This window comes from Salvelinus fontinalis, chromosome 4 (genome assembly GCF_029448725.1).
Source record: "Salvelinus fontinalis isolate EN_2023a chromosome 4, ASM2944872v1, whole genome shotgun sequence".
NCBI classification, from domain to species: domain Eukaryota; kingdom Metazoa; phylum Chordata; class Actinopteri; order Salmoniformes; family Salmonidae; genus Salvelinus; species Salvelinus fontinalis.
Window position 1 is genome coordinate 69,189,184 of NC_074668.1, and position 23,084 is coordinate 69,212,267.

The window sequence follows — 23,084 nt, forward strand, 5'->3', positions numbered from 1 at the left end:
TTAACAAAGTTAACCATTTTCAGTGTAGTGTACAAAACGTCTTTCAAGCTGTCAGGCATTCCCTTGGCTGCAAGAGCCTCCGGGTGGATGCTGCAGTGTACCCAAGTGGCATCGGGAGCAACTGCTTGCACGCGCATTAGCACTCCACTACGTCTCCCTGTCATGGCTTTTGCGCCATCAGTACAGATATCAACATGAGCAGCAGCTACGTTTGGCTACATACGGACCGTTAGTGGAATTCCCACGAGAGAATAACAGTTAATGTGATTGGATGTTGATTATTTGACTAGGCTACCTGTGTTTGACATTGTTGTTATTTCGCTGAACACTAGATGGTTTCATTTTATTTTGCGCAGTGAAACGAGGCTTTTCAGGCGAGGGGGGGAAAAACTCACCCAAATGTATAGCCCCATTGTAAAATATAAATGGACTGTTTGAAAATGTGAAGAAATGTTTAAAAAAAAAGAAAAGAAAAATGTGAATCTTGTACCCCAGTTTGGGAATACCTGCGCAAGTGGATTGATCTTGACTGGGGGTATTGGGGGAACAGGCATCTCTGGGTGTTATTGTGTCAGGGTCTGAAACAGCCTGCTTAGACTATCTGGTTCAGACTAGGAAGCTTGCCACATGTTGCAGTATTGCTGTCTCCTCCTGGCCAGTCCAGAGACCCAGGGATAGGTGCTGGGCTGGCTGGTTACATCACCAGACTGAGTGACCAATGCTGACATGTCGCACGGCACGTTCCTGTGATGTTTGTAAAACTAAATACAACAGTGCATTCCAGATACAGGATGTCTTCCAAGACGGGGATAATAGAATCATGTGTTTGTCAGGAAGATGTTCATGAGTAATCAATGCTTTGGCTGCCAGCGAAACAAAAATCCCCAGGAAACGGCACTGGCAGTGGGCTGTAGTGCATGGCAGCCTTGTCCATGATGAAAACCACAGTGAGCTCATCAGGAAATGTGAATACTCAGGATACATGGAGCTAATATGTTGTAGTCTGGAGACTTCCTTATTCTGGGAGCACATAGTTATGTTACACAGTTTAGCAGAACTAACCCCTCTGTTGGAGTAATTAGAAGCACTCTTGTGCGCACACACACACACACACACACACACACACACCACTAAACACTTATTTCCTTTTTTTTCCTCCATAAAATGGAAATATACTCAAGGGATTCATTCCAGCTCCACTGAATCAAAACAAGCCATTGAGCAGTGAGACCGTCCACGGTCCTCCTCTCCGTCCGGCCTGGGCTTGGAGCTGGAACTGGAAAATACGTGGATAGGAGCCAGGAGGGGAGCCAGTCGCAGCTTTTGGCACAGGAGCACAGCTCAGAAGCCACATAGCCTCCTGTGGCCTTCCCCTTCCTCACTGCCCAGCTCCATGGTGGCTCTCCCCTGCCAGCCACCGCCTCTGTTCTCGTGGAGCAGTGGGAATGTGCTGACTGCAAGACCAAAATGCCTGCGGACATACCTGAGATTCCTCGCAGTGCTAAGAGATGTCCTAATTTGTCTGGAATGTCCGTTCTCTTGACATGACCCACCTGTAAATCACGGTGTCTTGTCCTACACCTTCTGTCTGCCTCCACTCAGTATGAGAGGTCCACGGGTGAAACCTCGACACCCAGACATTTTGCTCAAACCATTCCCCTTGTCACAAGCGTTTCTTCACAGATACCATAGTTAGGTAAAGTTCACCAGTGGCACTGCAGAAGAGACCTATGTTTCACATTTTCCAGCCCAGTTTCGGCGCTCCCTGTTGTCATAGCAGAAGCAGTTCACACTGACCCAGTGAATGAGGGCAGGGCAGGAGACATTCGAGCTGGATTGATCCTGAGGATAGACCAAGGCCGATCAATGACTACTGCTTTAGCATGAGGTGCTAACCCTAGCTCTTGTGCCCAACCAGCTAAGAGTGCTATATGATAGACAGCTAAACTCAGCAAAAAAAGAATCGTCCCTTTTTCAGAACCATGTCTTTCAAAGATAATTCGTAAAAATCCAAAACTTCACAGATCTTCATTGTAAGGGTTTAAACACTGTTTCCCATGCTTGTTCAATGACCCATAAAGAATTAATGAACATGCACCTGTGGAACTGTCGTTAAGACACTAACAGCTTACAGACGGTAGGCAATTAAGGTCACAGTTATGAAAATGTAGGACACTAAAGAGGCCTTTCTACTGACTCTGATAAACACCAAAAGAAAGATGCCAGGGTCCCTGCTCATCTGCGTGAATGTGCCTTAGGCATTCTGCATGGAGGCATAAGGACTGCAGATGTGGCCAGGGCAATAAATTGCAATGTCCGGACTATGAGATGCCTAAGACAGCGCTACAGGGAGACAGGATGGACAGCTGATCGTCCTCGCAATGGAAGAACACATGTAACAACACCTGCATAGGATTGGTACATCACACCTGTGAGAAAGGTACAGGATGGCAACAACAACTTCCCGAGTTACACTAGGAACGCACAATCCCTCCATCAGTGCTCAGACTGTTCGCAATAGGCTGAGAGAGGCTGGACTGAGGGCTTGTAGGCCTGTTGTAAAGGCAGGTCCTCACCAGACATCACCGGCAACAACGTCGCCTATGGACACAAACCCACCGTCGCTGGACCAGACAGGACTGTCAAAAAGTGCTCTTCACTGCAGAGTCGCGGTTTTGTCTCACCAGGGGAGATGGTCGGATTCGCGCTTATTGTCGAAGGAATGAGCGTTACACCAAGGCCTGTACTCTGGAGCGGGATCGATTTGGAGGTGGAGGGTCCGTCATGGTCTGGGGCGGTGTGTCACAGCATCATTGGACTGAGCTTGTTGTCATTGCAGGCAATCTCAATGCTGTACGTTACAGGGAAGACATCATCCTTCCTCATGTGGTACCCTTCCTGCAGGCTCATCCTGATGTGACCCTCCAGCATGACAATACCACCAGCCATACTGCTCGTTCTGTGCGTGATTTCCTGCAAGACAGAAATGTCAGTGTTCTGCCATGACCAGCGAAGAGCCCGGATCTCAATCCTCTTGAGCACGTCTGGGACATGTTGGATCGGAGGGTGAGGGCTAGGGCCATTCCCCGCAGAAATGTCCGGGAACTTGCAGGTGCCTTGGTGTAAGAGTGGGGTAACATCTCACAGCAAGAACTGGCAAATCTGGTGCAGTCCATGAGGAGGAGATGCACTGCAGTACTTAATGCAGCTGGTGGCCACACCAGATACTGACTGTTACTTTTGATTTTGACCCCCCCCCCAGGGGACACATTGTTCAATTTATGTTAGTCACATGTCTGTGGAACTTGTTCAGTTTGTCACAGTTGTTGAATCTTGTTATGTTCATACAAATATTTACACATGTTAAGTTTGCTGAAAATAAACGCAGTTGACAGTGAGAGGATGTTTCTTTTTTGGCTGAGCTTATAAATGCTGCATTATTGACTTATCTCAATTGCTGTGTTTAAGAGCAGCATGTCATAACAGTCATGTATTGCCATTAAAATGAAGTATGAAATGGCACCAGTCCTTGACCCTGTCTGTGAGGTCATGTCTTTCCCCAATGCCAGATCATTGACCTCCCACAGCCCTCATCCTGTGTGGTGGGCAGAGTGCAGTACCGTAGACCCAGAGCCCTGGATAGGCAGTCAGCTGGAAAACTAAAGGCCAGTGTCCCCTGTGTAATGCACTGCCATTGCGTTGGTGTGTTTTTCCAGTGGCACTTTTCACACTCTATCATGGATATAGCACGCACTCACTTTTGTCTTCATGGTCTGGGGTGGTACCACAACAGTAGAACGTGCTACTGGTCCTTGTGAGGGGTGTGTAACTCTGTGAGCCAATCATATGACGTTTGGGCGGGGGGGGGGGGGGGGTCACTGTTTTTTCAGGTGAAAAACAAAAGCAGAGGTATAAAAAGAAGAAAGGCCACGGTTGGAGGGTGACTTAGTGACAGCGATAGGGAGAGAGGAGTGGGCCTGGGCCCGGCAGGAAGCACCTGTCCCAGGGCCATTATCACAGGGCTCCCAGGCAGGGGCTCCACAGGCTGACGCATAAGCACATTGTGTTACTCTACGTCCCAGGACAAAGCTGTTTACCCTCTGCTGTCCCCTCATCAAACACACTGTACTCTTCAAATGGGCCGACCTGTTGTTGTATTTGTACTTGCTTTGCTTCACACAACTGTGTAGAATACTGTAAACAGCAGTGCACACACTAATAACTATATAATGATGAGTGAATTCTTCAAGCGCAGTAAAGCTCTTGAAAGGTAACTATACGTGTTGCATAACTGTGCTTAGGGGGGGGGGGGGGGGGGGATGCAGCACAACAATAGAGACGGAGTAACATCATGTTTGGATTAAGATGGAAAAGCCAGGCTCTGCTTATATCCCGCCATCAGCTATCTTGGGAAAATCCATGGAGTTTTCTTGGACTGTCGAGGGGGATTTCAGCACTGATGAGCATCCATCCCTGCTTTTAAGACGGAGTCTTCTCTGAACTTCCACTCCATCCGCTTGTCACATGTTGGAATGGCATGTAGTTCTACCCTTTTCCCCAGGAAACACGTGTTTGAATGATCTTACTAAGGCAACCTTAGTTAACTAGGTTTATTAACCTAGTTTTCCTAAAACGAAAATCTAAAAAAAGTCTTTATCTGGTCACTATCATCCTCTTATGGTTTGGGACACCCTTGATTGTAGTGAATCGCATATGAGTGCTCAAGGCTGGGTTTGAGAGGTTGCAGTGATTGGAGCAGAATTAAGCTGAAATTAAGCTGACAGTAGATTGGTTTAAGAGAAGGAATGCCTAACCCTTTTTCTTTTTGCGTTTTAATGCATCTCGGATTGAAATAAGTTGCATGTGGTGAACCAGCCGTATGTTTTTAATTTATTGTGTTTTAAAATACATCCAAAGTATTCACCCCCAAGTGAAGAAATCTTCCCAGGAGACTTCGGATGTGAGGAACTCGGCAGAGCTGTCGGTAATTTCATGTTATGCTAGCACAACAAATTACATCCCCCCCCCCCCCCCCCCTAGAAATGATCGCCATATGAGATATGGACCCTGAAATTCTTCACGTTGTACACGTTGCAGTTTGAGACATCGACCTCCTAGCCTATTACTCTCTCTTCCCCATCTTCCTGGCCTAGCTATCTGTTGAATTATTGCGGTCCTTTATGACCAGCTAAAAATATCCATCTCTAAAATGAACCATATGTTCCGGGTTGCATAACAGATCACAGGGAACCACAGAGCTGTGGGGACCAAGGGGAAATAAGGATGGATGTGAGATGCCAGTTATGGGCAGTCGTCTGCTGTGTGATGGAGCTCTCCAGTCAGACCTGTTGGCCTACAGTACATCACAGGGCTACCTGCGCTCTACTTTCCACTTTGCACTCTGGTACCTGTGGTTTGAAGCTGGCTAGCTTTGTTTCGTTTTGTTTGTGTCGCGCTGACCCTGAAGATGTTCTCAGGAAGTGTTGTGTGTGTGTGTGTGTGTGTGTGTGTGTGTGTGTGTGTGTGTGTGTGTGTGCCTCCTGTTTGCTGGTCTTCATCCTGGCCTCTTATGAATATAGCCTCCATCTCGGCTCAGCTCAAGACTTCCTACCATGTGGCTGCTCTGTGTGGCCCTGGCTGCTGGGGAAACTCAAATAGTCCTGGCCCGTGTTTGGATTTCAGCTCTGTCCACTGTCCTGTTCATCCTCCGGGGGTTGATAAAGCAGCAGAGCTCTAGGCCGGCCAGGTTGCAGCCCGGTAATGACCCGCTCACCTCCGGCCAACCCCCTTTCACCTCAGACACCACTTTCCTGCAAGTCATTGTCTTGTCTTCCTGAGAAACAGGCCCTCGAAGTGAAGCGGGAAGAGATAGAGGAGGATAAGATGGAACTCGAAGATAGAGAAGGATGGAGCAAAAGAGAGAGGAGCGTACACAACACATCTGTTGCCGTGTTTTTGTCCTGACCACAACCTCTTGGCAATCACTTTGCTTTCAGACTGTCAGCACTACCCTGGCATCGATTGGATGCACTTTGTTTGGGAAACATGTTTTATGCTCATGCAGCATGCGGTATTACTGTTGTCCTTCATTACACATACCTTGTTGCCTTACAAATACCTACCTAGTCAGCCACTCTTGTTGGATAATAGAACTTAATGTGTTTGGTCAACAGTGTCCTCAAAGGCTTTAATTTAGACAGTTGGATCTCGATACGCATTGCTCTTGTGTAGTATTCTCACCAGAACCGGCCAGGTAAACTTGGTTTTTATCTACTGTGACAGAGAATGTTGTGTTGGAGAGATTCCACCCTGGGAATGCTCTTCATTCCTGTCGGCGCAGTTGGGAAAGTGTTTTCCCATCAACTTGTCCTTTTTCCAGTTCCAAACTTCCTTCTCTTTCACCCAGTTCAGTCTTGCGTCACATTTGTTAATGCTCAGAAGGGAGGAGACATCTACATTTTATTACCATACAGAGGAACTCAAGAATACGTTGATGTTTGTTTGTTTGTTTGTTTGTTTGGCTATGTCAACTCAGGAAATTAAACTTTGAAAACAGTTTTTATTTCTTGGAATTTGAGGTGTGGAGATGTACCATTTCATACTATGTCATAAGCCGATATGAACTCCATTCCCCATTTTTCAACTGTAGCAACACAAGTAAAGGTTGCATCAGATGTTTTCTAGGGGTGTCTCCTTGTAAAGACCAGTGTGTGTCTGTCCCTGACGGACAGTCTGGAGTTTCAGCCCCAGTGCCCGCAGCATAGCTGTTTGTTTGTCCCCTGTGCACTTATTACAGCGGCATACAGTACATTTTCACAGTATTAGAATACAGCTCTGACCACAAACTAGGCTTCAATTCGGTGGGACTGTTCCCCATGCTTTTCTGTGCCGATTCTTAGCAGGTCAAACTGCAGATCTAGTGTCGCTATCTGAAAGGGTGGACTAGGGGGGAGCCATGCCACACAGAGCCACATGATGCAGAGAGCTCAGTCGGTGGCAGGGCAACAATGTGCAAAAGGACAAAGATCCCAGAGTCGGTTAGCCAATGAGTTCCATTGTCACTTGACTGTGGTCTAATTTGAGACCAGGGACTGTCCTCGCCATGACTCAGCTTGTGTGTGTGTCCGTACACCATGCATATATATAGGCTACGTGGGTGTGCGCGTGTAGTCGTGTACGTTTACACCTTGCGTATGTGTTTATTCTTGCACTGTATGTTTCTAGACAAGCCATGCACCTGTTGCACTGCAGTGAACATATTTTGCTTGATCTCTCCAAACAGTCTGCTGGTACTGTGTGTGTCAGTCACAGCTGGCGGCAGGCAGGGGCTCCCTGGAGCTGCTACCTGGAGTGGTGCCTAGAATCACTGCTCTGCTCCCTCTCAGTCACTCTGTGTGTGTGTGTCTGGCAGATAGGCCGTCAAACTGCAATCCAGACCACACGCGTTCAGGGCATGCTTGGATGCACTTCTTCTTACTATAGAATGATTGACAGTAGAGTAAGTTTTCAGCTCCTTTTCCTTTGTCAGTTAGACAGCTACTGGTCATTGGACTTGTTTTTTTCTCTTTTATGGAAGTAATTCTCCTCTCTGTCCTCTGGTTAATATATTAATTTACAGTGTCATTAAGCAGGTGCTTTTATCCAAAGCGACTTATTCATGCGCGCATACGTTTTCCTGGGAATCGAACCCACTACCCTCAGTCCTCATCTAGTCTGCTTTTTATTCCATTTTCCCTCTCTCCACCCATATGACTGGTGCTGATATTAGTATATCAGATGTTGTGACTAAAGGCCCTGCCAGTCAACTCTTACTCAGTCTGTTTTTCCATATTCAGACTCCCTAGTAAGTATTAGCTACTTGAGTCTAAGCTAATATTTACAGAGAGAAAATCCTTCAAAACATCATTGCCTTCCAGTCAGTCACTGGCATGTGAAAACGGATAGGATATCTCCATTGGTGTTAGGTAGTAGACTGTCTGGCTGTTATTCAGCCCACTAAAGGCACTGGGCACGTGGAGGGGAAGGAGAAACCCAGTCCAGAGCCTCTCCTCAGACCTCCGGGATAGTGTGAGCATAACAGCTTTGCAGAAGATGGCCATTGGTATCATTTAAGCAAAACTAGACCCCCTTCTTCCTCCTACACACTCACACCTCTGCTTCCATCCCCCATTTTATCATATCTCCGCTTATCTCCCAAGGTATACGGTCCGAAAGCTGTTTATCTCCTTTCCGACAGTGATTAATGACATATACTTAGAATATTTTGGGATGTGTTCACAGTTATCTGCAATTGTTCTTAGGTCCTGTCTGGGCCCTGGCCCAGTATGTATGACACTCCCCCACAATGCAGCTTTTCCAGATTTCCTGCTGTCTATTGTGTCTGTTGGAGGATGGTGGCATCCTGGTTCAAGCCCCTGGGCTAGTCAAGCATAGCTCCTTCTTTCTTTTCCTATCTTGCGCTATCTTCCTCTCTCTCTCATCCTATCTTACGCCACCCACCCACCCACCTTTTCATTTTATTTTCTCTCTCTCTCTCTCCCTCTATCTATCCATCCCCCCCTTCTCCTCTCCCTCAGTCAGTCCAATGTTCTCCCAGTGAAACGCCTGAGGAGCAGTCTAAATACTGTCCCACAGCCAGGCCAGCTCAGCCTCCAGCACAAACACACAAGATTTACTCACTCTGGCTGCCTGCCTGCCTCTCACATGCTGCTCTCGACACTCCATCATCCTCATCATTTCTCTGTTTTTCTTCTAGGCCTGTATGGTTTCTATCCTCACACATCTCTTTCTTTTCTATCCATCTGCACTCTTCTTCAATCTTCCCATATTTCTCTCTCTCTCCCCCTTCTCCGTCCCTTGCGTCACCTCTCCCTTCTCTCGCTCACCAGTACTTCATGTTCCCTTAAGATTGCATTTATTTTGTGTTGTTGGTAACGTTTACAAATCGAGTTGAGATGGTTCAGTAGTGGAGTCAAGATTTAAACAACCTGATCCCTAACTGATATGTTTTATTCCCAGAAGAAGGAAGAAGTGGTGCATTTTTTTATGACATGGGGTTTTTATGTCAATTAGTCATTATCTTGTTTGTTTAATGATAACATGGGATTTCCTGCTTGAACAACCAGATTTGGCCTAAATATCCACTATTACATTCTTCATGTTAATCCCAGTGTTATCCAATACAATCCTACTTTTGTCATGTTCATCTTATCATAAATGTTTTAATACTTATCCAACTGAGCACATGGCCTACTGTTTCACAGTGAAAGTCAGTACTTTTGGTTTCAGTACCTTTCCTCATACTTTTCTTTGTGCCTAGAACCAGACTGATATCAAACCTCTCTGACGAGCAGTGAGGAACGTGAACCAGTGCCATTTCCCTCTCTGTGATGAACGTGAACCAGTGCCATTTCCCTCTCTGTGAGGAACGTGAACCAGTGCCATTTCCCTCTGTGAGGAACGTATTCCGCAGTAGTACTAATGCACTGAAACAGGACATCCTGTGCATCCACAATGGCATCAATGGCCCCCTAACTAACGTAATACTTCCCCATTCATACTGAAAGATTACCAGCAGAGGATCTCCTGGGGACACGGGGGCTAGAATTGGGGCTCCCCTCTCAACACAACAACACTGGCTTCCAGTAACCACTCTGGAAAAGCCACAGGGTGTCTTGTACTCTGCCTGTGCCCATTTCATCTGCACCCTGAGGGCAGACTGTTCCAGTACAGGTTCTCATGTATAACGGTGTGTTATACTTTGTGTTTTTTCCAGTTCTGCCAGCCAGGAGGATGGAGGCTGTCCCGAGAGAGGAAAGCTCCCACCTTCTTCACAGTGGTGTTGACGGACATCGACTCAGACAGACACTACTGCTCCTGCCTCACCTTCTACGAGGCAGAGGTCAACCTACAGGTGAGATGGCCTGTTGTACTCCTCAACCCCAACCCCCCTACATGCATATCTTATCCACTTACAAGGGCATTATGCAAAATATTATATCAAATCTAATGTATATCTGTTACAGCTTACCCATAATTACCTTATTCAAAGCAATCAGTTATACGTATGTTTTGACATTTGGTGGATTTTCATGCCTTTAAACACTTACACACTTGCTGAAATAGGACCACGTCCTGCAAGTTCTGGGTTTAGGATCTCGGGCAAAATAAGTGAGCCACGGTATAGTAGATAGTGCCTACTGCCTCGGCTGGCAGGTTGATGCGTCTCTCCATTAGCAGCACGGGGTTATGGCCGTTCATTTCTTTATCATTTCAAGCTTCTCTCTCTCTCTGGATGAATACTTGATTCCGAGCATCCAGCCGGGGCTATTTGTTAATTCTTGGGAATTTTTTTTGGGGGGGGGGGTTGATTTTCTTTTTGTTTTTCATTGTTGTAATTGTTTTGTTTTTGACATGTTTTCTTGCATGGCACATTTTTGTACTATTAGGAATTTGTGTCACGGCATGATGTGTTCCAGAACCCACTAAAGTGGGAAAATAACAGCACTCTGGATGAATTGAGATGAAGTGAACAACACTTCACATACTGAAGGGTTTTGGTGTGATGGGAGAAAAAAGGTATCCAATGAGCTGACATCTCATCCCCTCTAGCACTGGCTCTTGGATGCACCCATCCTCATATGAATTCAATTCTATCTTTGATGTTTTTTCTTCCACACAAGTTCACAAACCCCTGAAATAAACTAATGCAATAACCTCAATCCTCTCAAGGTTTGCCCTGATACATTACACAGAATGACTGGCTGGATGTCTAATTGTGGTTAAGAATATGACTCCTTACAATAGCCTGACATCACCCTCCAGACTGTCTCTGAAGTGCTGCATTTTGTCGCAAGAGTAGGACGTGTCCCCTGCCTCATATTAAACACATGACAACCATGGCCATTAGTCATATTCATTCAAGTCAGTGACCTTTAGTTCATTGAAATCTGACATTCCTTGAAAGGCCCCATTCAATCAGGTGGAATTCTTCTGACCATTAGTCATGTTAATTCAAGGAGTCTTATGAAAAAGTTAATTGAAATCTTATCATATCCTCTTACGTAAATTCCGGTGGAATTCTAACCTTTATTAACTGCGTGGTCATTATGACATGTCACATTCTGATGTGATGATTCTGTTTACATGAATGCTCAGACTCAACATCCTAGCATGTTGATGACTTTAACATTAGTTTACCATTACACAGTGTACTGTATGAATCAGACCAATTTACACAAACATCCCTTGTTGTGCCTGGATGTGGAACCACTGATTTTCCATGTAGAAACAAAGCCTTGGCATGAGACAAGGTATAAACCACGACATCCTTCATTAAATAAGCGTGATAACGGCTAGGTTAGCTGCGACTGGGTCTCTCTAGCCTGGCCTGGTTCTATGCCTGGGCTGGAAGGTTACATAACCGGCCCTGCAAGTAGTCTGAATAATTCCCCTGTCAGGCGCTGTTTGGTGATGTCCTGCAGCTGTCCCCCCCCGAACTTTCTGGCCCACTGGACCCTCTTCTCGTGACCAGACTTTAATCCTCCCTTATTTGTTTTCTGTCCTTCACACACGCCGGCCGGTCTACTAAGGGAGAAGAGGCGAAGGCCACCCGTAACGATCAGTGCAGTGTCATCGCAGACATTAATACAGGATTGTTAGAGGTCTTGATTACAGGGCTAACTGTGGCCGGTCACCTCACTGCCTCTTCATCATGGCCCCACCTCTCTGTTTTGGTTTGATTTCTTTCCAGGAACTGTTCCCAGACCCCTTTGTGCACTTGGTAATGGCTCAGTTAAGGATAAGAGTTTGGATCACAAACACTGGACAGATGTGAGGCTGGTTTTTCACTGTGTAGGTGACTGTTGCGGTATCTTATGGTTTAGGGACCAGCTTGATACAGTATACCATCCACTGCAAAAGTTTGCACCAGAGCCAGGACCTATGTTCTCAATATTCACATTTACACTGTTAACAAGGTTAGTAAGATGCTGAAGTAGTTTGAGTTAGTGTTATACCACAGTACCAAAACGTCAGGGTACTTATTATGCCAACATTTTAGAATACCATACTAGCGTTTCATATGATACTACAAAAATGATCAAATGTTTATGAAGTCAGTTTTGTTTCGACATTCAGTTGAATTTAAGCAACACTAGTCTCTTGTATGCGCAGGTCCAAGAATGTCCACTTCAAGTTCATGTGCACATCACCTGTGGCAGTTGTAGTCAGCCAGCCACATCCCCTTCCAGCCATCACTCACCTGCTTCTCTTCTCTCCGTCCGCTCTTTCTGCTCATCTACTCCTCTAACAGTTTAAAATATATATAATGTAGCTGTGATAGCGAGGGGGCATGCAGACCCTGATCAGTCTGCTACAGGTTACATTTCTACATTTGATACATTGGAGCAGCGCGCAGTGCGAGGAAAGTTAATACATTGTATATAATTTCATCCCTGGTATAACTAAGTGCACAGGCCAGTCTGATAGGCTTTGAAAGTTCACGGTCACGCAGCAGGAACAGAGAGTAAAAACCGCTTCGCAACAGTCGTGTTTACAGCTTTACAGCAAAGAAAAGGGCTATTACCGGACCTACCTTTTTTCCTTCCTGCGCGATTTTGCGCTCATTTTATATAATTTCACAAACCATATCGCGGGCCGTTAATTATTGTTTTGATAACAATGTTGTTCAGTCATATTACCTAGCTAGCTAACAACCTGGTAACTTGACAGTAGGTTAAGGCACATTTGATTGGTCCAGGAAGAAAAGGGCCTGCTTCTCATGGGATGTGCTTCAAAAGTAGGATTCATAATCTCTCTTTCTGGTGCTCCTTACATTCTGTGTTGGTGCCTAACGTTTTTAAATTTGAATATCAGTGACATATTTTTTTGTGTAGCACTTGCACATAAGGTTTACAAAACGGGAATAAGTTTCGGGGGGGGGGGGGCGAATAGGACGCTAGTCCAATCAGAATTCTCTCTGGTATCGTGATACTTGGCCTGGTATCTAATCGTTAGTAAAATGTTGGTATCGTGACGACACTAGTTTGAGGTGCATCATGTGTTTTGTCAAATACACCTAATTTGGATAGTATATTGGGCCTAGGCTGCAAAGCATTTTACTGAGAAGGGCACACATGGTTTTTGTAGACCCTGTAAGCCAGCATACAGCAGTTTTTTTGTTTTTGTTTATGTGGGGATTATCATGAGCCTTACCCTGTAACGTTTAAACCAGCGTGGCTTTTTTCTATGTGATTGGATTCAAGAGGCAGAAATGTATTTTTGCCGATAATTGAATCAAATCTTCAGAATGCTGTAGAAATGTGTTTCCCATCTGAAGGGATATTTAGATCCCGTGTTCCCTGCTCGGAGCATGCCAGAGCTTTTGTGGCATGTTTTCATTGTCTGAAGGAATATATGGGATTCTGATAAAGGGTTTAGCCAGGAACGAGCCCTGTGAGGCTGCTATCTCTGTAAACTGATAGGACTGACGGCTCCTGGTATGGGACAATTGGAACCAGATTGAGATGAGACCACTGAGACTTGACCTCTGTGTCCCAGTGGAGCACTTTGGGAAGGAGTGGGAAGGTATCTTTGTTCAAATCATTCACCTTAATGACTTAGCCCATATGCTGTTAGTTTAACGCGGTCACTCAATTGCTATTTATGGTACATTACGCCATGTCCTTCGAACCCAAGTGTCTGCATCGTATTTTGGCTAGGTTTTGAATGATTAATATCCTACAGGTAGGCCTACAGTAGGTCTGTCTCCAGTGTGGTTACTGGGTCAGAGGTCAAGTAGCTTTTGCTTTAATTATCTTTGGTTCTCTATTATTATGGGGGAGAAAAACATTTTTCTTAATTTAGGCTTCAGGGAGTTTATTATAAATATTTCTATACTGATTACATGTTGTGACTCCGTTTTGTAGGAAATGTAATTTTTGAACTACAACCCCAGCCAAATTGAATTGAACATGTTTCAAACCACCAGCTCTGGGTTTGTATCCATAGTTTAGAATTACATCTCCAAACCACAAAATATTATTCCTCGACAAGTAAAGGAACCAAAGTAATGACATTGTAGTCTTTAAAATAAATACCCTATTTTGTGAAGAAACAACTGAACAGATGAGAAAGTAGTATGGGTATATTCCAGACTGGAAGTAGCCTATTCATACTGTGTTATTAGTACTTCACAACTGTTTTAGTAAACCGAGTAATGTGACTTGATACATAGTTGACTTGGTTTCATATACATCTCACTGCTGATTTCCAGTCAGTATGTGACTGGAAAGGAAATGACACTCCTCCTCTCTTAAGCTCCTGGGTTTTGTTCAAGCGGTCTCCATGACAATACATGTTTTATGCTCTATTTTTTGGGTTAGTAATCTTTTATGAACCCCATGGTGATTTGAAGAAAATCCTCTTTGCTCTTTCAACTCCTCAACTGCGATGAGTATCTGTTTTAATGGGTACTACAGATTTGGAGAGGATCTTTTAAAATTCAAAATAAGTCTATATATCCCATTGCAGAGGAAACACAGGATTTAGAGTTTTTTGCAGATAGTACTGTGTCTGCCTGAGGGGACTTTTCCATACTGTGTTCTTTTGACTGATAAGTAATGTAGCATTATCACTTTGAATAGTACTCGTACTGTGTGCACTGTACTCTGTGCCTGCGTCAATCAGAATTCTCAAGGAGGGGGTGGCACATGCACGTTTCCAAAAATAGGCTACAGTATGTGATGTACTGTAGAATGTACACGCTGTGGTTTGACCTGGAAGTAGATGACACTAGAGCCACCCTCAGCGGGTAAGCAGAAAAGCTTCTGTTTTTTTCCGTCCCCGTTCAGGCGTTTTTTTCCGTCCCCGTTCAGGTGGGGTTTTTTACGCCTCCGTTCGGGCGTTTTTTTTTACGCCTGCTATATGCGGTTACTCTGCACAGGGTCTTAACTCACTCCCATATCACTGTTGAACTCTCCCATTTGAATAACTTCTTCTGTTTCGCTGTTTCAGGGTACAAAGACTACCGATGCAGATGAGGATGAGGAAGAGGATGGCTTGATCCAGCCCGCTCAAGTCTTTGCACCCAAAAGTCTCATTCTGGTCTCCAGGCTGGATTATCCTGAAATATTCCGGGTAACATGATAACACTGATTAATTCCTGACTAAAATAGGTTCCTTTCAAAATGTCAGATGACCATGCATCGTGGTCGTTTCAGTTTTTGCGGGTTTATTTGCTATCTATAGTTACCTGGCCAGGAACATTCTAGGCCCTATTCATGTGGTTCATGACTTCACTTTACTTATCTCTGCCTAATTAGCATTGGCATGATAAACGGTAGCGCAGCAATTAGTGCATTGACTATCAATTGTCTCATGATGGTGATAGAATGCGTCATGTTGGATCCTGTGTGTGTAGAATGAACATATTGGCTTTATAGAGTGAATTCTGCATGTACTCAAGGCCAGGATATCCAGCCAATCCCTCACTTAAGAACAGAGTGGGGCTTAGCGGATCTCTCCTGTCCCTAGGCACCCCACTGGACCACTACGCTATTCAACTTTGGCATTCAAATGTCTCCGACACACATATTGATTTAGCATTTATTTTTAGCTTTGCAAATGGCATTTGCCATTAAACCACACATCTCAGCTGTACATTGGGAATATTACATAAAATACTATAAATCTGATGGTATTGGATGACGAATTCCCACAGTGTTTTTAATTGTCCATGTAGGTGCGAAACTGTGATTGGGTGTATATCTTGTGATACATCTATGGGAGTGTGTTGATTGACCTGGTTGTGTGTCTGTCTCCTCCTGACCTCCCCAGGGCTGCTTGGGTCTGATCTACACGGTGTACGTCGACAGCCTGCCGTTCCCCCTGGAGGGGCTGGTTTCCAACCTCTTCACGTGCATGGTTCCTGTGGCTGGCGGCTCCCAGGTAAGCAGGCCTTACTAAAGCAAACAATTCCTCAAATACCTCCATCTTAGAGGGCTTGTCTAACCCCCTCTCAACCCCTCTGGCCTGCTCTCCACAGAGGCATGAATCCACCCCAGACTAGGGGTCAGTCTGGGTTAATGTTGCTGCTAGACCCACACAAGGTGCTGGTTACTCACTGACGGCCTGATGCTTATTATAGTTTCTCCTACAAGTAGAGTGGGAGTGAGGGAAGAAAGTCATGTTTTGGCCCATGTGAGAATTCAGAAAAATGATTTGCGTTTGCTTTCCATTCAATCATGCATTCCTCGTCTAGATGGTGCCATAGATTGCTTGTACCACCGCGTGCAGAAATGTCCTCATAATACTATTACGTTTTTCTGGCTGCTCCTCTGATTACATTACTTAGTGAAGCTAGGGTAGAAACAAACAGAGTAGGGGGCCTGTTTTTATATTTTCACTTCTCACTAGGTTATTGAAACCCACATCTGAAGCTGTCCTATAACAAGAACCCTACGCTGGTCTGTTCCCTTAAAGTCTAGACAATGGTGATCAATGTGGCTTTAAAAAACTGGACAATATTTCAACTGTATTTGTAAAGGGGTAGGAATGTGGCCCATGATTAAGTTCACATCCTTAACCTTAGGGTAATTTAGTGTTTTTGATATAATTTACCAACTTATGTCAGTGTTCCTCCTCAAACTATCGCCACTCCCCACAGAGCCAAGGGCTTTAGGCTGTAGTGACACAACATGAGTTAGAAACCTCAGGAGTGGAACAAACTCATCCTTCAACAGACTGTCAAACATGAAGGAATGTCATGAATCAGGGAACAGAGAGTTGTTCTCTAGCTGGTTCAAACTGAGTTGAAAGGCTATGATCCCAATTAATACCTTTTATTGACCATGGTTCAATCCACTAGGATCTTTGTCAGGTCAAAAGCCAAACTCCATTGAACCACTGTCTGTACCCCTATCATGTTCAACATTGGTTAAGCTGAATTAGACGTACTGGTTGTGTTCACGCGAACACACTGTTTCCACTGTACTCTTACTTCTCTACCTTCAGCCACACTGGATACAGCGATGGACGCTGCTGTCCCTATTGGATTGCAGAGGCATTGTGCCATGCCAGTGAAATTTAGGTTAACATGCAATTGAGGTTTCTCCCATTGCTGCCGGACTGATTCAAAGGCTAATTCAGTCATGCAGCTGCGATGTCCATCGGGTTCAACAACACGTGTTTTATTCATTTTCTGGGAGATCGTCAAAAAAACTCTCACACAGTGGATCCCTTAACTGCCATTGTACTGACATTTCTCCCTTGCCTATATGACCTTTGGCCTTGTGCTGAGGTACAGTCTTGTTCAGTTTCCTAATGATATATACAGTACCATGAAAACATGTTTTGATGTCTGTTAGCAAAAAATTTCCCTCTACTGATACAGTCTTGTCTAGTTCTATGATAGATCCATCCAATGGTTTTTCATATAACCTATGACTTTTGTGTTTTTTGTGATTTTCTCACAGAAACTGTTTTCCCTGGGAGTGGGCGACCGACAGCTAATCCAAACCCCTCTGAATGACAACCTGCCTGTTACATGCAAGAGTGTGGCCCTGCTCTTCCAGCAGCTTGGTATGTCACTGGGCTTCTGCTTCCTCATTACTGCTGTCATGACGTGGCCCTCTTTGGGTATAGCGAGTGCCTTCCCTCTCTCTCCCTGTACACCCCGGTTCTGTTATCTCAGGTCGTAAATTCCTGGAGGAGACTCTCTCTCTCATGCAGTATAGAAAGAGGGTTTCACAGTAGAACAAAGGAACTTCTTCTACCTCACAGAACTTGAGAACTGAACAATATCCATGTTTTGGAGAATGTGTAAAGGAGAATCCAGCTACAACCGGTCCATTTTGTTTAATGTTTGTGACCTCATGAGAGACAATACAGCCACATTACCATAACTCTGTTTATACAAGAGTCTCCTTTATGAGTTTGGCATCTAATTATTGTTTAAAATGAATGAGTAAAGATGAAACTATTTGTGAAATTATGTAATGTGATTTTAAACTGTTTAATGAAAGACAATCCAATTACCTTTCAAGTTAACTAAGTCATTGGCCCGCCCCATGAGCACAGGCATTGATCTGGCGTCATTGGACAACCTTTTCTGCTGTTCCAAATATAACCCCCACCTGGACAAACCCGCTTCAGACCATGCATACCTCAATTACCGAGAGGGCAAAGGTTTAAGTAGAGACCATGCGTACCTCGATTACCGAGAGGGCAAAGGTTTAAGTAGAGACCATGCGTACCTCGATTACTGAGAGGGCAAAGGTTTGAGTAGAGACCATGCGTACCTCGATTACCGAGAGGGTAAAGGTTTAAGTAGAGACCATGCGTACCTCGATTACCGAGAGGGTAAAGGTTTAAGTAGAGACCATGCGTACCTCGATTACCGAGAGGGTAAAGGTTTAAGTAGAGACCATGCGTACCTCGATTACCGAGAGGGCAAAGGTTTGAGTAGAGACCATGCGTACCTCGATTACTGAGAGGGTAAAGGTTTGAGTAGAGACCATGCGTACCTTGATTACCGAGAGGGCAAAGGTTTGAGTAGAGACCATGCATTCCTCGGTTGTTGCATTCCTAACCAAACCACGTGGAGCATTGGCTACACTGGTGGAAATAGTTAAACTCTGAGACTATCGATACCGACAGAATAAGAGCAAATCTTCCAAACTAATTACTAGTCTGCAGCTAGAATTTATGTCGACTGAATGCGAAGACCGACAACCGCCGAAACATCTATCCTATATGAACATCTCTAAATGTTACTCTGAAGTATCCATTCTAACCAAAGACTTTGTAGAAGAGAGAGACAGGCGGATTAACTTTCCAACAGAAAGATGGACGATTCCAACAGAGATCACGACGACACACTAGTCTGGTCTGTATTGGGTCTACTTAGTTGCAGTACAGTAGCTCAAGGCTTCTCTGCCTGTTGGTCACGTACAGTCAGTATACACAACTCACATTGTAATTTAGCTTGTGTTTCCTGTTAACATGATATCGCGGGCGACTCAAATAACTTGACAGCTGAATACGAACTGTAGTGCCAGATATTAGGAATATCCCTCTTAATCATATTGTTTGCATAGTTTTTCCCCCCGTTTATTTTAGTAAGTAGCTTAGTTGTATGACAGGTTATCCGGTCTTGATCCTTGACGGTATTAAACTTTTTTAGGTTCAACTCCGTTATTAAGAGGTTTAGAGTTGCAACACGAATGAATAAAGCATCTGTCCAAATCACAATTTGAAACTCTCAAATTGAATAGCCACTAAGCAGTTGGATTAATGCTGTACGAATGAACATGTACAGTGCCTTCAGAAAGTATTCACACCCCTTGACTTTTTCCACATTTAGTTGTGTTAGAGCTTGACTTTAAAATCTATCAAATTTAGATGTTTTGGGACACTGGCCTACACACAATACCCAATAATATCAAAGTGAATGTTTTATATTTTTTATGGTTACAAATTATTAAAAAACGAAAAGCTGAAATGTCTTGAGTCAATAAGTATTCAACCCATTATAAGTTGCATGGACTCACTCTGTGCATGAATAGTGTTTAACAGGAGTTTTGAATGACTACCTCATCTCTGTAGCCCGTCAGAAGTTTACATACACTTAGGGTGGAGTCATTAAAACTTGTTTTTCAACCACTCCACAAATTTCTTGTTAAGAAACTATCGTTTTGGCAAGTCTGTTAAGGCATCTACTTTGTGCATGACACAAGTAATTTTTCCAACTATTGTTTACAGACAGATTATTTCACTTATAATTCACTGTGTCACAATTCCAGTGGGTCAGAAGTTTAGATACACTAAGTTGACTGTGCCTTTAAGAAGCTTAGAAAATTCCAGAAAATGTCATGGCTTTCGAAGCTTCTGACAGGCTAATAGACATCATTTGAGTCAATTGGTGGTGTACCTGTGGATATATTCAAGGCCTACCTTCAAACTCAGTGCCTCTTTGCTTGACATCATGGGAAAATCAAAAGAAATCAGCCAAGACCTCAGAAAAATAAGTGTAGAGCTCCACTAGTCTGGTTCATCCTTGGGAGCAATTTCCAAACGCCTGAAGGTACCACGTTCATCTGTACAAACAATAGTACGCAAGTATAAAGATCATGGACCCACGCAGCCGCCGTACAGCTCAGGAAGGAGACACGTTCTGTCTCCTAGAGATGAATGTACTTTGGTGCGAAAAGTGCAAATCAATCTCAGAACAATAGCAAAGGACATTGTGAAGATGCTGGAGGATACAGGTACAAAAGTATCTATAATCCACAGTGAAACGAGTACTATATCGACATAACCTGAAAGGCCGCTCAGCAAGGAAGAAGCCACTGCTCCAAAACCGCCTTAAAAAAAGCAAGACTACGGTTTGCAACTGCACATGGGGACAAAGATTGTAATTTTTTGAGAAATGTCCTCTGCTCTGATGAAAAAATATATAACTATTTGGCTATAATGACCATCGTTATGTTTGGAGGAAAAGGGGGGGGGGGGGGGGGGTTGCAAGCCAAAGAACACCATCCCAACCATGAAGCACGGGGGTGGCAGCATCATGTTGTGGGGGTGCTTCTCTGCAGGAGGGACTGGTGCACTTCACAAAATCGATGGCATCATGAGGGAGGAAAATTGTGGATATATTGAAGCAACATCTCAAGACCTCAGTCAGGAAGTTAAAGCTTGGTTGCAAATGGATCTTCCAAATGGACAATGACCGCATGCATACTTCACAAGTTGTGGCAAAATGGCTTAAGGTCAACGAAGTCAAGGTATTGGAGTGGCCATCACAAAGCCCTGACCTCAATCCTATAGAAAATGTGTGGGCAGAAACTGAAAAAGCGTGTGCGAGCAAGGAGGTCTACAAACCGGACTCAGTTACTCCAGCTCTGTCAGGTGGAATGGGCCAAAATTCACACAACTTATTATGGGAAGCTTGTGGAAGGCTACCCAAAACGTTTGACCCAAGTTAAACAATTTAAAGGCAATGCTACTAAATACTAATTCAGTGAATGTAAACGTATAAACCACTGGGAATGTGATGAAAGAAATTAAAGCTGAAATAAATCATTCTCTCTACTATTATTCTGACATTTCACATTCTTAAAATAAAGTGGTGATCCTAACTGACCTAAGGCAATCTTTACTAGGATAAAATGTCAGGAATTGTGAAAAACTGAGTTTAAATGTATTTGGCTAAGGTGTATGTAAACTTCCGACCTAAACTGTACAATTATCTGTAAGGTCCCTCAGTCGAGCAGTGAATTTCAAACACAGATTCAACCACAAAGACCAGAGAGGTTTTCCAATGCCTTGCAAAGAAGGGCACCTATTGGTAGATGGGTAAAAAAAAAAAAAAAAGCAGACATTGAAAATCCCTTTGAGCATGGTGAAGTTATTAATTACACTTTGGATGGGGTGTCAATGCACCCAGTCACTACAAAGATACAGGCGTCCTTCCTAACTCTGTTGCTGGAGAGGAAGGAAACTGTTCAGGGAATTCACCATGAGGCTTGTGGTGACTTTAAACAGTTAGTTTATTGGCTGAGGATGGATCAACATTGTAGTTACTCCACAATACTAACCTAATTGACAAAGTGAAAAGAAGGAAGCCTGTACACAGTAAAACAAATATCAAAACATGCATCCTGTTTCCAACAAGGCACTAAAGTAATACTGCAAAAAATGTGGCAAAGCAATTCTCTTTTTGTCCTGAATCCAAAGTGTTATGTTTGGGACAAACCCAATACAACACATTACTGAGTAACACTCGCCATATTTTCAAACATAGTGGTGGCTGCATCATGTTATGGGTATGCTTGTAATCGTTAAGGACTCTGGAGTTTTTCACAGTAAAAAAATGAATGGAATGGAGCTACACACAGACAAAATCCTCGACAATAACCTAAATGACAAAGCCAAATATGCACAGGATTTGCTTACCAAGAGGCCGTGAATGTTCTTGAGTGGCCGAGTTATGTGGAAAAAGTCAAGGGGTGTGAATACTTTCTCAAGGCACTGTATGTATACTCCTTTACTAGGATTTGCTTTGTCTGTTTTGCATTCTTGTTCACATGACGTAGCTTTGCTGTGGTTTGGTGGCTTCACGTGGCATTACCGTATATTGTCCCAAATTCCTGCGCACTGCATTCGTTCATACACTGGACTCAAGTATATGGTTTTATCATGTCCTTAATACACACAAATCACCGCAGCAGTCAAGTCTACATTCCAGGGGCCGATGTTGGGGACAAGTTAGTAAATAAGTGAACTCCAAACACATTTTTCTGATGCTTTCTTTTATTTGTAATGGAAAATAGGCCCTCATTTAGTGTGATTAGAAGAATGTGTTACAAAACTAATTGGATTATGTTTCTTGTAAGCATTAGTCCCTGAACCCCTTGAGGAATTCAATAATAGTTTGCATGCTCCTTTGTGTTTATTTGGACAGCGAGCAGTGGACGTGCACATGGGGGAGGGGTACTTTACTGATACACAAAGTATCAGGGTCATGTTCAAGGCATGTGTTTGTAGCCAATCTGGATACACACAGAGATGGAGGAAGACAAATGGCCTGTACCTTGACATTATCCTCAGCCATGGTTTGTGTCAGTCCTCGCCGACTTTGTTTTTGTTACCAAATACTGCACATGTTATCCAGGAACAGTCCACAAAGCTAATAAAACGGACTAGATTCATGTCTCTCTAAATTTTACATTCCAAAGTGTAGAATTTACCCGGAGCTTGATAGAGGATAGGTCTAAACTCCTCAGGTCTAGACAGCTGTTTTTGGAGTAACAGGAGGAGATGGAGCTTGTTACTGTGCAGCTCAGTCCAACCATCAGGAGGAATGTGTGTTGTGATGTGTACAGTAGTGTGTCCATTCCCCTCTATGCTGGATCTGAACATGGCCCCTGTCCCTGACAGATGAAGATGATGGGCTGATAGAGAGGCCTGGGCACCTCACGCTACTGCTGTTTGCTTACAATACCCTTGTGCAGTCCTGCACTTAACTCTTAAGAGATGCTCTCTGTCATGTCCTTGGGCTACAGGTGATGTGACCGATGTCCTGT

At 44.1% G+C, this 23,084-nt stretch overlaps 1 protein-coding gene across 3 annotated transcripts in view; it reads left to right on the forward strand.

The window, feature by feature from the left end:
• Positions 1–23,084, forward strand: part of LOC129852702 (myotubularin-related protein 13-like) — a 153,738-nt gene that overhangs the window by 62,113 nt on the left and 68,541 nt on the right. For all 3 annotated transcript variants that reach the window (XM_055918293.1, XM_055918294.1, XM_055918296.1), the window contains exons 3-6: positions 9,776–9,913; positions 15,016–15,138; positions 15,838–15,948; positions 17,475–17,580. In XM_055918293.1, coding sequence (XP_055774268.1) covers positions 9,776–9,913; positions 15,016–15,138; positions 15,838–15,948; positions 17,475–17,580 — 478 coding nt within the window. The remainder of the gene's footprint in view (positions 1–9,775; positions 9,914–15,015; positions 15,139–15,837; positions 15,949–17,474; positions 17,581–23,084) is intronic.